At 39.3% G+C, this 14,969-nt stretch overlaps 1 protein-coding gene across 1 annotated transcript; it reads right to left on the bottom strand.

Moving 5' to 3' along the window:
• Positions 1 to 3,622: 3,622 nt before the first annotated feature.
• On the bottom strand, positions 3,623 to 4,315 carry LOC111998730 (cullin-3A). Its single transcript, XM_024030819.1, has one exon. The coding sequence runs from the start codon at positions 4,313 to 4,315 to the stop codon at positions 3,623 to 3,625; it is 693 nt and encodes a 230-aa protein (XP_023886587.1).
• Positions 4,316 to 14,969: the final 10,654 nt, after the last annotated feature.

The raw sequence follows: 14,969 nt of genomic DNA, 5'->3' as shown, positions 1-14,969 counted from the left end.
TTTTTTTTTTTTTTTTTTTTTTTTTTTTTTAAATTTCATTTTAAGAGAGAGTTTCAACTTATCAGAGATTTTACAGTTAACTAGTACCCATAATGAATGTAATTAGTATAATATCAATAGATTTAACACTATAATAAATAAATAAATAATATTTTCTTAATGTTTTAAAAGTTAACACATCAATTTATAAGAACTATATAGTAAAATTTGTATAACTTATAACACTCTTTTTTTTAATGTTTACAAGGGTGAGTACATTAAATTTGATTTAACTCGATCGTTGAGACAATGCCCTCTTTTGTTTTGCATCTATATATATATATATATATAAAAGCTGAAGCGTAGCATTTATTGTTGCTACGCTTCTGTTGAGCGACATCAACAGCCACATTATCGATCCTACTAACTTTATTTTTTTTCTTTTTCTTTTTCTTTTCCTTCCTTTTGAAAATTAACACTTTATCTCTTAATTAACGTTTCCTAACTTTTCAACTTTCCATTTATTATTCCATCAAGCCCAATTTGATAATAATTCAAACTTCCTTCAACTTTATGACTCTCTCTCCCTCTAATCAAGCAGTTATGAAAACTGTTTAATTTCCACTCTATTAGAATTCAAAAAAAAAAAACTTACTGATTTTTTGTCTATATATACTAATATGTAACCCGGTGCTACCTCACGGGACTGGTTAATTGTAATGATGCTATTGACCAATTTTTTTTTTTTTTTTTGGGTTTATCACACAAATGATAGAATTAAATCAAACAATGAAAAATATATATTGAATTTTATTATTTACGTAATGCTATTGGTCTTTTTTTTTTGGTTTATCATACATAGGATAGCATTAGATAAAACAATGAATAAAAAAAGAGAATATTGCATTTTATTATTTAAAATATATAAATGGACATTAATGGAACTTTCTTCAAAAGTTTCTAATAAAATTGGACATGAATAGCGTATTGGAATCAGAAGTGTGTTGCAATTCACAGTTTTTAATGGAGATGCCATCAGATAGCACTTTTCCCCTATAGACATGTCTAATACGCTGTCCTTGAGTTTATTTTGAGTACGTTTCAAGTCGAAGTCAATATTGTTGTCTCTTTTAACACTTTAAATTGCCATTAATCAGTTTCACAAAATTAAAATTTACAGAACATTTTACCTTCTTGTTTTTTCAACATCCGAAGTTAAATGTTTCTATTAAAATCTAAAAGTTCACCTAACTAAAAATCATATATACATATCTTTCATCAATTGTTAATAGCTCTACAATCTATTTATGCACCAAAAGCAATGACTAACTTGAAAGAAGAGAAAGATTACGTGTTAGCATAAACTATCACTTCCAAAAGCATCATTAATCAAAGATTAAAATGAAACTATAATTCAAAATAATTCCAGCAGTTGCCTTTGTTCTGAATTGTAAGCTTCAATCTTCTCCCACCAATTGTGAGCAACTTAATCTCAAAATCCACACCTGAAAATGATTAAAACAATAATCTTGCAAAATTGTGATGATAAGATGTTTATCTTGTTAGATTCAGCCACATTGAGCATTATGAATGGAGGTAACTTAACACCAACATTTAAAAATCAAATTGGACACATAGCACAAAATTAAACTACAATTAGAAATTAATTTGATTCGATTTGAATTCTAAAATTAAACTTCAACTTAATATAATATATATGATTATATTTTTGTCCATTTTTAACAAATTAACAAAATCTTAATCCAGACACACTAAAAACTATTAAAAAATAAGAACTGATCATTGAGCTTGGAATCTTCTTGGAGGCGCCAATGAAGCGCTAATGTATGAGAGTGTGAAGCAAGGAAGAGTGAGATTGAATATTGTGTTTGAACCCGGCCTTGCTCTGAGAAATCCGTAAGGAGGAGAGGGTAGTGTGTGGATCTAGTTGGTAGAGGTTGAGAGAGGAGGAGACATGGGATGACGATATGGAATTAGGAGGAGATAATGTTTTATTTTTATAGTCTTTCTCGTTGGACTCCTTGGTTCTAGTTGTGGGATTAGAAGAGCTCAGACTCTATTGAGATTACCCATAAAAGTGTGCAGGCGAGATGTTCTTGCTTAGACCAATGAGTATTATCATTGTGGTTTTCTTGGCTTCCATGTTAAATATTAATGCATCATTTATTTGGGCACAAAAATTATAAAATTTAAATAAGATACATGACACAAAATTGGAGTCCAATTTATAATCTCCAAAAAAATGTGCAGGTGAGATGTTCTTGCTTAGGCTAATGAACATTATCATTGTGGTTTTCTTGGCTTCCGTATTAAATGTTAATGCATCATTTATTTGGGCACAAAAATTAGAAAATTTAGATAAGATACATGACACAAAATTGGAGTCAAATTTATAGTCTAATTAGATTTTTTTTTGAGTTTTGGTTAGGACAAGTGGCACAAAATTGAGAATCCAATTAAAATCTAATTGGATTTTTTCTCTGCTTCACTGATTATTATATATATATATATTTGCAATTGCTTTACCTCACTCTTGCACATTTGGAAAGTCCCTCTAAAGGGATTTTTTTTTTCTTTTGTTTTCCCCATATTCTTCAAGTTTTCTAAATTTATTTTGTTAGTGATGTACCATCGTAGATCTTAGGTGCCAACAGTATTGGTTTCCATAAACCAACCAAAAAAATCTTAAAGCCATGGTGAATAATACATTAAAAGAATCGCAACGGGGTCTTACTACTATAGTTTATGTGGTTGTTAATCATGGATGAGTTTTTTTTTTTTTTTTTTCATTGATGTTATACCTCTTATGTGAATTTGTGTGATGCGTTCTCCATATGGATAAATGATTCTCTTTGTATATATGTAGCATAAATTAGATTTATTGTACATACATGTTAGTTGTGACATGAATGTAGATGCATAACTTATGGTATGTTTGATAGACTGTAATAGATATTGTAATGTAATAGTTATTCATATGGTTTAATTATTCTTTAGTTTGGTTATATTTTTATTATAAAGAATAGTCATTCCTTATAAATAGCTATTCTTCAAAATGAGAAATAACTATTCCTCTTTAAAAGGTGATATTAGTTATTCCTTAGTAAGTGCAATAATTTCAAAACATAATATATTTCTAAATAAAAAAACTTTTCATATACATTTACAATTATAAAAATAAAAAATCATAAAAAATAACACATATCTCTCTTAAATTTAAAGATAACAATTTTTAAGGAGATATAATTATATGAGTAAGATATTTCCTAAAATAAATGTTAAGTTTCATTTTAATGTTATAACTCACAACCAAACTAATGAATATGTTTAGTTATTACATTACAACACACTTTATTACTAGTAATAAAGACTATAATTCTTGTCGTAATCCTCATTCAGTGTACCAAACGTACCCTTAATACAAGATATGTTACTTTTCTTTTTTTGTATTGCGACGAACGTCACGACGAAATAACATCATCACCTTGTCAAGTATAATCTCTCCATCCACCTCGCTAACCCCCTTCAGACCTTTGCGTAGTTTGTCGTCCACAGCATTCGAGTTAATAAAGTATTTGAAGGATGAATTTAGGGCATTCTGGAAAGTCTTGTCATTGTTAAATTATGACGTAATAATGCTATCATATTTGTCTTTCTCGTCGAAGAGCCGCTGGACAAATTCGATTGGATCCTCAAGCCTTTCCGGGTCAGTAAATAGCTTCTTGCTAGTCTCCCTGATGTGAGAAGTCATTTTTAAGTGGCCATCTTGAACCCAATCAAACAAAACATACATTCTTCCCAGGTCTTCACACTTATTGTTAAGAAGCATGTTCACCAAGCCAGAATTCTCCATTTGGATTAGTCTCACCATGTGGTTAGCAATCATCTCCTTCTCCACTACATTAGTTATCTTTGTTTCACTTTGGGCATCCAAGTAATGTGTCACTCTCTCCATTTTCTCATTTAGACGCCTCTCAGCTTTCTTTAGGTAATCTCCACAATCACAACACTTGATAAACTTCTGTGATTCACCCCTGTAAAACTCAGCTAAAACCTCAAGAAAAGGCCTCTTGAAGTCTCCTTGGTAAACAGAAGAACCTAAATCCATTAGCATCTTAATTATATTGCTCATCAACCCCCTGTTAATAACTTTACCAGTCCGTTCTTTAAGTACTAGTTCAAGAAGTGTGTTCAACAGTCTAGTCTGAATCTTGCCGGAGTGGATTATGTTATCTCTCCACAGGTTCATCCCAAGCTCATGAACAGGGGTCTTGTGGGTACTTGGAATGTAAGTTCTATCCAAGTACATAAGCATCTACCGGATCATCTGTAATGAAGTTGCCACGTGCTTGTACCAACCCTACCTCATGTGCTCCACTCCCTTCCTTTGCTTCATCACATTGATTCTAAGGAGTAATTTCAACATTGCTTGCCTCTTTTGCCTTTATTTCCCCATCCGTTTGTTTTCCAAACTTGATTAAGGCCTCATTGATTTCTTTTATTTGGATATCAAATAGCTTAGCAGACGAGATTGATTTGGGAAGTAATATCTCTGAATTAATATTTTCCTCACTTGGAATTTGGTTCGAATTTGGTCCGGATTCATTTGAGACTGACGTCCCGTTTGGAGTAAATACAGCCTCAGTTTGTAATGTCTTCCCCATACTCACGGTTTCAGCATTTAATGGCTCTCTACATTTACTGCTTCCTTCCTCCATCGTTACCTTGTTGAGGTACAAAATTGGTCATAAACTAAGGCCCAAAAAAATAACACGTTGGGCTCATTTCACAAAAATATAAATAAATAAACTAAGAGAAAATAAGAGGGTTGGGCTTACATAATGAAGGAAAAAGAGAAAAGAAAGAAGAAAAGGGGAAGAGGCCTAAAGGATTGGGATGCATAGACCCACGAAAGAACAAAAAGGGCCTAGGCTAGGCAGAACCAGCAAATCAAAGAAAGCTCAGTAAGAAGGGCTGGGCCGGGATCCCAGAAGTCCCCAGAATCTGGGGATCCCTGGACGCGAAGTAAGGTTGAAGCAAATTCAAAAAGGGACAAAAGATAAAGAGCATGCGGGTCTTATCCTCCAGACATGCAGTGGAGCCAGGAGGTACAAAGCAAAAACGTAGGAGCCGTGATTCCGACCATTTGGAGAAAGTGACAAGGAAGAGCACAACTGAAAAAGCTGGAGTGCTGAGAAGAAAAAGCCAAATAGCTGAAGATTAGCCAACGGAGAAGTCTGGAAATAGAAAACTAGCTAAGGGACTTTCGTTTGGTCGCACCAAAAGCAAGAAACTATGAGAGAAAAAGGAAACGACATAACCCTGAGCAACCTGGCATGGCACGAACTCTAAGGGGCAAAAGGGAGAAATCAACTAGTACCTCGGAGCCCGAGCTGTGCTATAAAAGGAGGAGGGGGTCCATGCTGAAGGGGCATTCAAATTCAAATAGAGATTCATCTTTGATTAGCTCATTCAGGCATTCATGGCCATTTTCTGGAGTCTCATAGAACTATAGAAAGAGCTCTGTAAAATCAAAAGAAAATAGAGGAACCGTTCCCGGTATCTTAGAGACAGCCACTATAGCACAAACTTGGATTCAACAAATTTAAACTTTGCAAGTCTTGGAAGCTTAAATAGCTATCAAAGTCTGTAATTTTTGAACTTAGTTAAACCTTGCATCATGTCTTAGTGAGCACTGTAATTATAACTAAAGAAAATTAATAAAATGTACCTTACTAATTCGAGGATCCCTAACCTTTTCTTACATTGTATTTGTGCACCACTCAGTTCTTAAACAGTCCTTTTAGTTGTGGTGAACTGAGCCCAGTCAACCAAGAATATTTATTTGGCCTAGGATCTTTGGGCCACTGTGCTGAGAAGAAAAAGGCACTCTCACATTTTGGCGACTTCACTGGGGACTGGGTAAATAAAAGGGAAGAAGCAATCCCTTCGCAGAATATGCCTCAAAGACCAAGGAACAGTAAAGGTGCTAATGTGCCACCCATGGCCTCTGAGCCCGTGGGAGAAAATGAAGTGGCCTTCAGACAAAGAGGTGAGGTGCCCCTAACAGAACAGGAGGCTGTGTCAGAACAAAGAAACGCAAGGCAGGAGCTAGACCCCATGGCTCAGATGACTGCAATGTTGAAAGACTTGCAACAAGAAGTTCGCCTTCTCAAAGAAGGCAAGACATAGGAAGTCAGAGACAATGCCCCCCATGTGGGCAACCAAGATAGAACCCAGTCAGAGGGAGGGTCAGCAGTGGAAGGAGGAACTAACCCCCAGTACCTAACATTGGCAGATGTCAGTGCCCTCCTGGACCAAGAAAGGGAAAAACTTTTCGGGATCCCCAAGCAATTTTCTTGGGATCCCCCATTCCCACCAAAACTCTTTGGCAAGCCATATCCCAAGGGATATGAGCCACCAACGTTTCATCCTTTTGATGGAAGCGCAGTAGAACACGTGAGTAGGTTCGTCTACACTATGGGCCTTTACGAAGGAAACCGAGAGCTGTGCCTAAGAGAGTTTGCTAAGTCCTTAGTGGATAGGGCATACACTTGGTACACCACACTGAGACCTGGGTCCATTAAGACCTGGGATGAGATGATGGAGAGATTTTGTGCAAAATATTACCCTAGTGAGGACAATGTCACTTTCCAAAGCCTTCAGATGGTACGGCAGAGGCCTAGAGATGATCCCGTCCAGTTCATCAAAAGATTTGAAGATGTGTCCCTAGATTGTTATGGGGACCATGAAGAAAAAGAGCTCGTGGAGACTTGCATATCTAACATGCTTTTCGATTACAGACTCAACCTCGAAAATTTATGTATCACACAGTTCGCTGACCTGTTACAGAGAACTAGAAGGATAGCACAAATTATGAGGGCAAGGAGGATGCTAGCGTCCCAAGCCATGACAGCATCGGTGGGAGAAAAGAGGAAGAGGCCTGATGGAAAAATGTTTGAAGAACCACCAGTGATCCTATGTACCGCAAAAGAATTAAACCATGTTCTGGACAAATGGATCAGGGATGGAGTGTTTAGGCCATTCACTGTGTCCAGACCACCAACCGAGGAAGAAAGGAAAAATCTTTTATTTTGTAGGATTCATAATTATGTTAAGTATTCCACCAAGGATTGTTGGACCCTCCGCAGGCTCTTTCACAGGAAGCTAAGAGAAGGAACCCTGGAGCTCACCCAGAAGGAGCCAGAAGTACAAAGGAACCTCTTGCCCAACCACAAAGGAAAGGAGGTGGTGGCTGTAGCAATCCATGGGAACCCGGCAGAAGCAGAAGAGCTAGAAGGATCTTTCCACCTAAACACAGTCAGGACCCTCCAGAAGGATTCCAAGTTCAGATCACTATTCAACCAGCTGGGATTTGGACTAGAAGTAAGAAGGGTGGCCATAGAGTCTTTCATGACTATAGCAGCAGATTCAGGAATGGGGTGTTTCACTGTAGAATCACATGCTAGTCGAGCTTTCCTAGAGACAGCCAATGCCATAACTTTTACTGATGAAGACATGGAGGTTGAGCATTCAAACCACTGCAGACCTCTTTATCTAATGGCCACTATAAACGGTGTCCAAATCAGAAGAGCACTAGTGGACACAGGGGCATCACTCAACCTCATAGCCCTAAGCACCTTGGAAGCCGTAGGCCTAGCAGGAAGGAGGATCTTGGGGGCTCCCATGGAAATAACCGGATTTGGAGGATCAGCAGAATCAACCTAGGGATATATACAGCTGGCCCTAAGAGTGGGGCCAATAGTAGCCTTGACCAGATTTCATGTAATCAACTCAGAGGTGTCCTATCATTAACTGTTGGGACGGCCATGATTTCATAAGCATTGCCTTATACCATCCACATACCATTAGTGTGTCAAGGGGAGATTGAACGGGAGGCTTGTAAGCATCCCTGCCAACCATAACCCTTTTAGCCAAGGAGAAGTAAAATTTGTAGAAATAATGTTCTATGATGAGTTAGAACCTGACAATGAGAGTCCCATGCCAGGGACCCCAGGAACACCTATCTTGGAAAAAGAAGAAGGAGGAGGTACCCATGACTTAAGAAACCTCTTGAAGAGAAAAAGGCAAAAGAAAGAGCCCAGCACCTCAAGATCCCGAGAATGTGTAGTAGTGCGGGAACCCGGGGGAAGATTAATTTACCGTTTGTGAAGGTGCGCAGGGCCTGAGTGCATTGTGCAGGAAGGTCTCGGACCACCAGAATGTATGGTAGCTCAAGAGGAAGTCCCAGAGGAACCAATTAAAGAAACACAGATCCAGCCTGAGGAAGAATTGGAAGAAATAAACTTGGGAGCTGAGCTAGGATCCCAGAAGCCTGTTTCCATCAGTAGCCAGTTGATAGCACAAGAAAGGGAGCCACTGGTAGCCTTACTCAAAGAATACATGAATGTGTTTGCATGGACCTACGATGAGATGCCTGGCCTAGATCCTGGGCTCGTGGCTCATGCTCTCAACGTAGACCCAGGAGTCAAACCAGTAGTCAAACCAGCTAGGGTTTTTCACATTGATGTAGAAGCCCAGATAACCCAGGAGGTCAAAAAGCTGTTGGTAGCTGGTTTTATCAAGCCCATTCAACATCCCATATGGCTTTCTAACATAGTACCTATGAAGAAAAAGAACGGCCAGATCTGTTGCTGTGTGAACTTCCGTAACCTGAATAAGGCATGTCTAAAGGATAAGTTCCTTTTGCCTAATATTGACCTCCTTGTGGATTCAGCTGTGGGAAGTTCTATGTTCTCATTCATGGATGGGTATAGTGGGTATAACCAGATTCGTATGGCTGCCAAGGATGCTGAGAAAACAGCATTCAGGACACTAGTCAAAAATTTTTATTACACTGTGATGCCTTTTGGCTTGAAAAATGCAGGAGCCACATACCAGCGAACCATGATAGCCATCTTCCACAACATGATGCATAAAGAAATGGAAAACTATGTGGATGATATTGTGGTCAAGTCAAAAACTAGGACAGGACAGGACACCTCCAGGTACTTGAGCAAGTTTTCAAAAGATGCAGAGAATACAAACTACGCATGAACCCCATGAAATGTGCCTTTGGAGTATCTGTAGGAAAGTTCCTCGGGTTCCTGGTACATCATAGAGGCATAAGTGTGGATCCAGCCAAAGCTGCAGCCATTGCCACTATGAAAAGACTAACAACAGTGAGGGAGCTCAAAAGCTTCCTAGGAAGAGTCTCCTACATCAGGAGATTTGTGTCAGGGCTGGCTTCAGTCACAGGAGGCTTATCCAAGCTATTAAAGAAAGGAACTGAGTTCACCTGGGGAGCAGAGCAACAGGAAGCCTTCCAAAGGATCCAACAGATTATGAATCATCTGCTCACTCTCCAGGCACCAGTACGTGGGCAACCCCTATTATTGTACTTGGCATCGAATGTCCAAGCAATAGGAGCCCTGCTGGTGCAAGAAGATAATGATGGGAATGAGCAATCTGTTTACTGTGTAAGCAGGACACTCAAGGATGCCGAGACCAGGTATCCTAGGATAGAAAAGGCTTGCCTAGTGGTCATTTACGCATCCCAGAGACTGAAGAGGTATTTCTCAGCTCACCAAATCCTTTTAGTGACTAAGTCACACCTTATAAAAGCACTCCTACATCAACCCCTCCTAACAGGAAGAATAGTACAGTGGCTGGTCCTGTTTTCTCAATTTGATATAGGTCTCAGGACCCCCAAGGTTGTTAAAAGTCAAGTCATAGTTGACCTCCTGACATAGTTCCCAGGGAAGGAGGAAACCTCACTAAGTGAAGAGATCCCAAGTGAGGTAGTAGTAGCAGAAACCCCGGGAAAGAAATGGACAATGAGATTTGATGGGTCAGCTACAGCAACCTCAAATGGGGTGGGAATTGTACTGAGCTGTGAGAATGGGGACACCATACCTTTATCTTTCAAGCTTGGTTTCTCCTATTCCAATAATGCAACTGAGTATAAGGCGTACTTGACCGGGTTAATTATAGCACTCAGTATTGGGGTGAAACATATGAGAGTACTGGGAGATTCCAATCTTGTAGTCTCTTAGGTGAAAGGTGACTTTGCACTAAGGGACCAAAGTTTGGCAGCCTACAGGACTTGGGCGCAGAGGCTGGAGCAGAAATTCCTGACCTTTAGCATATAGTACACGCAGAGAAGTGAAAACAGGTTCGCGGATGCGCTTGCCACCTTGGGGTCCCAGGTACCATTTAAGGAAAAAGACACTCTGGTCAGAATAGGAAGACATGAGCATTCCATCTTAAAAATCCTCCAAAGGATATCCCTCAGAGAGTCCAAGCAATGGGACTGGAGGAGCGAAGTGAAAGAAAAAAAAATGAAATAAACAGGATCCAGAGGGAGCATCAAGGAGCTGAGGGACTACGCTCTAATAGAAGGAGAACTATACAGAAGACTGCTCGGAGGGATCCTATCCAGATGTATCAATGAGAAGGAGGGGAAACTAAGGTTGGAAGAGCTACATACCCAAGTCTGAGGGACCTCAGAAAAGATCAGCCTATATAGGAGGATACAGTGCATGGGATACTACTGGCTAAATATGAACAAAGAGTCAGCAACTATACAGGAGAAATGTCAAGAATGTTGATCCTCGGTGGATAAGGAAGAAAGCTACGCAGTATTCATTACAGAAGATTGGAGGGACTCCCTTCATGGAATATTTGGCTCAAGGGATCCTACTAACTGATAGGGCACTGGCCCACTAGCTCAAAAAACTCGCAGTCAAGTACTTCTTGTAGAGTGGGATCCTGTTCAAAAAGTGATACAGTGGGGATCCCCTAAGATGCCTGGGGCCAAGGGAAGCTAGGGAAGTAGTCAGGGAAGTCTATTCTGGTGATTGTGGAAGTCACCCAGGAAAAAGGAGGCTCTATAAGTAGTTACTACTGTTAGGGTACTACTGGCCAACAATGAAAAGGGACTCTGAGGAGTTAGTCAAAACCTGCCACGCGTGCCAAGTCCTCGGGGATGCAATCCATACTCACCCAAATATGTTGCAAGATATGACAACCCTATGGCCTTTCCACACTTGAGGGCTTGATCTCATAGGGCCTATAAATCCCCCATCCAGTGGTTACATATGGATCTTGGCAGTTATTGAATACTTTACAAAATGGGTAGAGGCCATCCCCTTGAAAAAGGACACTGGAGTAGTTGTAGCAAACTTCATCCGAGAACATATCATTAAAAGGTTTGGGATCCCCAAGAGGTTGATCAGTGACAATGGAACCCCATTCATAAATAAAGACATGAAGGGGCTAATTGAGGCTTACTACATCAAGCATGGAAGATCTACACCATACTACCTACAAGGAAATGGCTAGGCAGAGGCCACTAATAGGGTGATATTGAAGATCCTAAAAAAAATGAAGCAGGAGTATGGAGGAAAATGGAGTGATCACTTGGCAGATGTACTGATGACTTGCATAATTTGGCATAATTTATCACTTCTCAACTTTAAGCTTTAGTCTAATTTTATTTATTTTTTTTGTTGATTTTAGACTTCATTATTGTTATTTAAATTTTATTTCAGATTTGAAGGAAATAAAGATTTAACCAAATGAAAGAGAACTGAAATAGAGGGCTGAAGAAAGCAAGGTTTTGGGCTGAAAAAGTGCAACATGTTTGAGAAAGAAGAGTGGGCTGATTAAGTGAAACAGGGGCTGAAAGGAGCAACGTTTTTGGGCTGAAAAGAGCACCACGTCTAAAGCAGAAAAGGGCACCGCGTTTGAGAAATAAAAGAGGCGGAACTGAAAGAAAAGAAGGCAGAAAAACGCTGAAACAGAGCAACGTTTTGGGCTGAAACAGAGGCTGAAACAGAGGAACGTTTTGGGTTGAAACAGGGGCTGAAAGGAGCAACGTTTTTGGGCTGAAAGGAGGACGTTTTTGGGCTGAAGAAAGCAAGGTATAGGGCTGAAACAGTGAGCTGAAAAAGACAAACGTTTTGGGTTGAAAAGGGCACCACATCTGAAAGGAAAAAAGGGGGCTGAAGCAGAAGAAAAAAGGCGCGCCGAAACAGAAAAGAAAAAAAAGCTGAAACAGAAAAAAAGAGAGGGTTGAAGCAGAAAGGAGGCAAAAGCAGATTTTTGTGTTCCTTTTTTCCTTCAAATCTTCTCAGAAACATTATGGTGAATTCGTTTTTGTTGAGTTTAATTTTTAGCATGAACTAAATTTCTTTATTCTAGGAAAACGATGTAATCTAATTCCGAACTATGCTTGCTTTTCCATATTAATTTGAATTAATTCTCTTCATGTTTGTCTGATTTATTCTGAGTTTATTGCTTCTAATTAACTGGCCATTAATTAGATGATTTTGATCTTGTGATTTTCTCTTGTGTAAATTGATGAACAAGAATGTTTCCAATTGACTGTCGAAAGAGGCTTTTGGATGTTTTTGTTGAGATTGCTAACAAATAGAGAGAATTAAATTAAATTAGCTAGATGAGTAAAGCATAGTGAGGGATTAGGTGAAATCGATTTCCTAGAAGTTTTCTTCCCATTAATTTGATCTTTGAACAACATATTTTTTTCCTCTGCTTATTTTCTTTAATTTGATTTTATTTTAAATTCCAATTACAACAATCTTAGTGACTTCTCTAGATAAAATCAAGATTAGAATAACTTTGGTATTTGTCAAAAGTAAGTTACCAATTCCTGAGGACGATACTCTTCTCATCACTTTACTATAAAACTACGATACTGTGCACTTGCAGTTTTGCACCGATCATGTACTTTGGGCATGCAGGAGCTCTGTAAAGATAGCCACGAGATTCTCACCATTCTTCTTGGTCTATGGGACAGAAGCCATCAGCTCAGTAGAATTAATTGTTCCCACACCAAGAGTAGTACTTGAAGAAAGTCAGGAGGACACCAAAGACACAAACAATGAAAGGAGATTAGTAGACCTTGAAGGGGTAGAGGAAGAAAGAGAGCTAGCCAAGAGAAGAAGCTAGAGGAACCAGCAAAGAATGACTAGAGCATACGCACAAGCAGTACGCCCAAGAACTTTCACTAAAGGGCAATTGGTACTAAGGACAGCAGAGCATATAAGAAGAAGCCTACCAGGACCTTCCAAATTTGCCCCAAAATGGGAAGGACCCTACATCATCAGGGAGACCCATGATAGTGGGTATTACTACCTTACAAAGGAAGATGGGACAATCCTGACAGAGTTCATAAATGGAAAGTGGCTAAAACAATACTATGCATAAGAAGGGAGAGGTCTCAGTACACTGGAATCCTTTTGCCAACTCTCCAACTTGCTAAGTGTTTCTTTCTTTTACATATTATCGCTTAAGTAATTTTTGTTTAGGAACCCATGGTTGAAGGACACTTTATGATCCTTACTATCTTTGTTAGATTTGCTGTATTTCTTGAATGATGTTTATGTTTTAAATGAAATTTCTCCATATTTCTCAGCTATTAAAACCTAAGTATTACAAAGTCCTAACATAGACAGAATCAGGGGAGGATACCTGGGGAAATCTTTTTGATGCATGACCCAGGATCACCCCACAAATAACTACAAACAGTTAAGTTTCAAACACATGGTCTAGGATCTCAAGCATATACTGAGGATACCCAGCCCAGTACTTGATATATATATATATATATATATAAACCCTGCTAAGTTCATGAGCTGGGACAAAAAAAATATATCGCCCAATGTACCCAGTTCAGTACTTACGCAACCAAGAAGAAAAAGGAGGATACCTAGGGAAATCTTTTTGATGCATGACCCAGGATCACCCCACAGATAACTACAAATAGTTAAGTTTCAAACACATGGTCTAGGATCTCAGGCATATACTGAGGATACCTAGCCTAGTACTTGATAAAAAAAAAACCTGCCAAGTTCATGAGTTGGGAAAAAAAAATATATCGCCCAATGTACCCAGTTCAGTACTTGCGCAACCAAGAATAAAGGGGTGGGTACCTGTCTGGAACCTGTAGCAAAACTTGTGGGAATCACGGACCAGGACTCAGTGTAAAAAGAAAAAAAGGGGAAAGACAAAAGGAAAACAAGATCCACATGCCATTAAGAAAGATTAGAAGCAATCTTGAAACACAAATACTTGGAAGCAATCTTGAAACACAAATACTTAGAAGCAATCCTGAAGCACAAATACATGGAAGCAGTCTCAAAGCACAAATGTAGATCTATGTAAAAAAAAAAAAAAGAGAAAAGCTAGAAGCAATGTCTAAGCAAAGAAATAGAAAACTTATACAACCCCAAATTGTTCATACACATCAAACCAGCTAAAAAAAAGGGGCTAAGAAATGAGGCCAGCCAACAAAGAGCCATCTGAGGAGAGAGCAGGGACAGCCGAAGAAGAAAGAACCCTCTGCCTTTTAATTTTCAAATCTTGCAAAGTCTTGTGAGCATGAGCTAAAGCTTCCTCACAGCAGCAATCTCAGCATCAATGCTCTTAGAAGCTTGCCTCTAGAATAGCACTTGGGCCAATGATCGCAGGTACTCCAGCAAAAAGGATAGGTTGAACTTGGCTTCCAAGAGATTCTGAACCACTCTCCTCCATTGCAAGAGTTTTTCCTTAGATAGAGAGTCTAGTGAAGAATCTCTCAAGGAAATCAACACGGCACACAACAGCTCCATTAGAATGTTCCCCAAAAAATACTCCTCCTCTGAAACCAATGGTAAAATCCCCATGACTTTTAAACAGCCCTTCTAGCAGTGGCAGGCCTTCCACAGGCACAGAGAACCGCAAAAAGCTGCCATAGGAGAGCCCGAAGTGGCAAAAGTGACTGGCAGGGAGGCTATTGAACTCCAGAAGATCAAAGTGAGCTAGAAAGGTAGGGAGCCTTGAAGCAGGATCTAAAACAACCATCTCTGGAGCCTCCCCCATTGTTGCATTACTGCCTGAAGGAGCTACGGAACCTTCAACCCTCTGAACAGAACGAGGGCCAGCAACTTGAGCAGATCCTACACCCC

Source organism: Quercus suber, unplaced genomic scaffold, assembly GCF_002906115.3.
Source record: "Quercus suber isolate HL8 unplaced genomic scaffold, Cork oak 2.0 scaffold_140, whole genome shotgun sequence".
Lineage (NCBI taxonomy): Eukaryota > Viridiplantae > Streptophyta > Magnoliopsida > Fagales > Fagaceae > Quercus > Quercus suber.
This window is presented reverse-complemented; position numbering and strand designations above follow the sequence as displayed.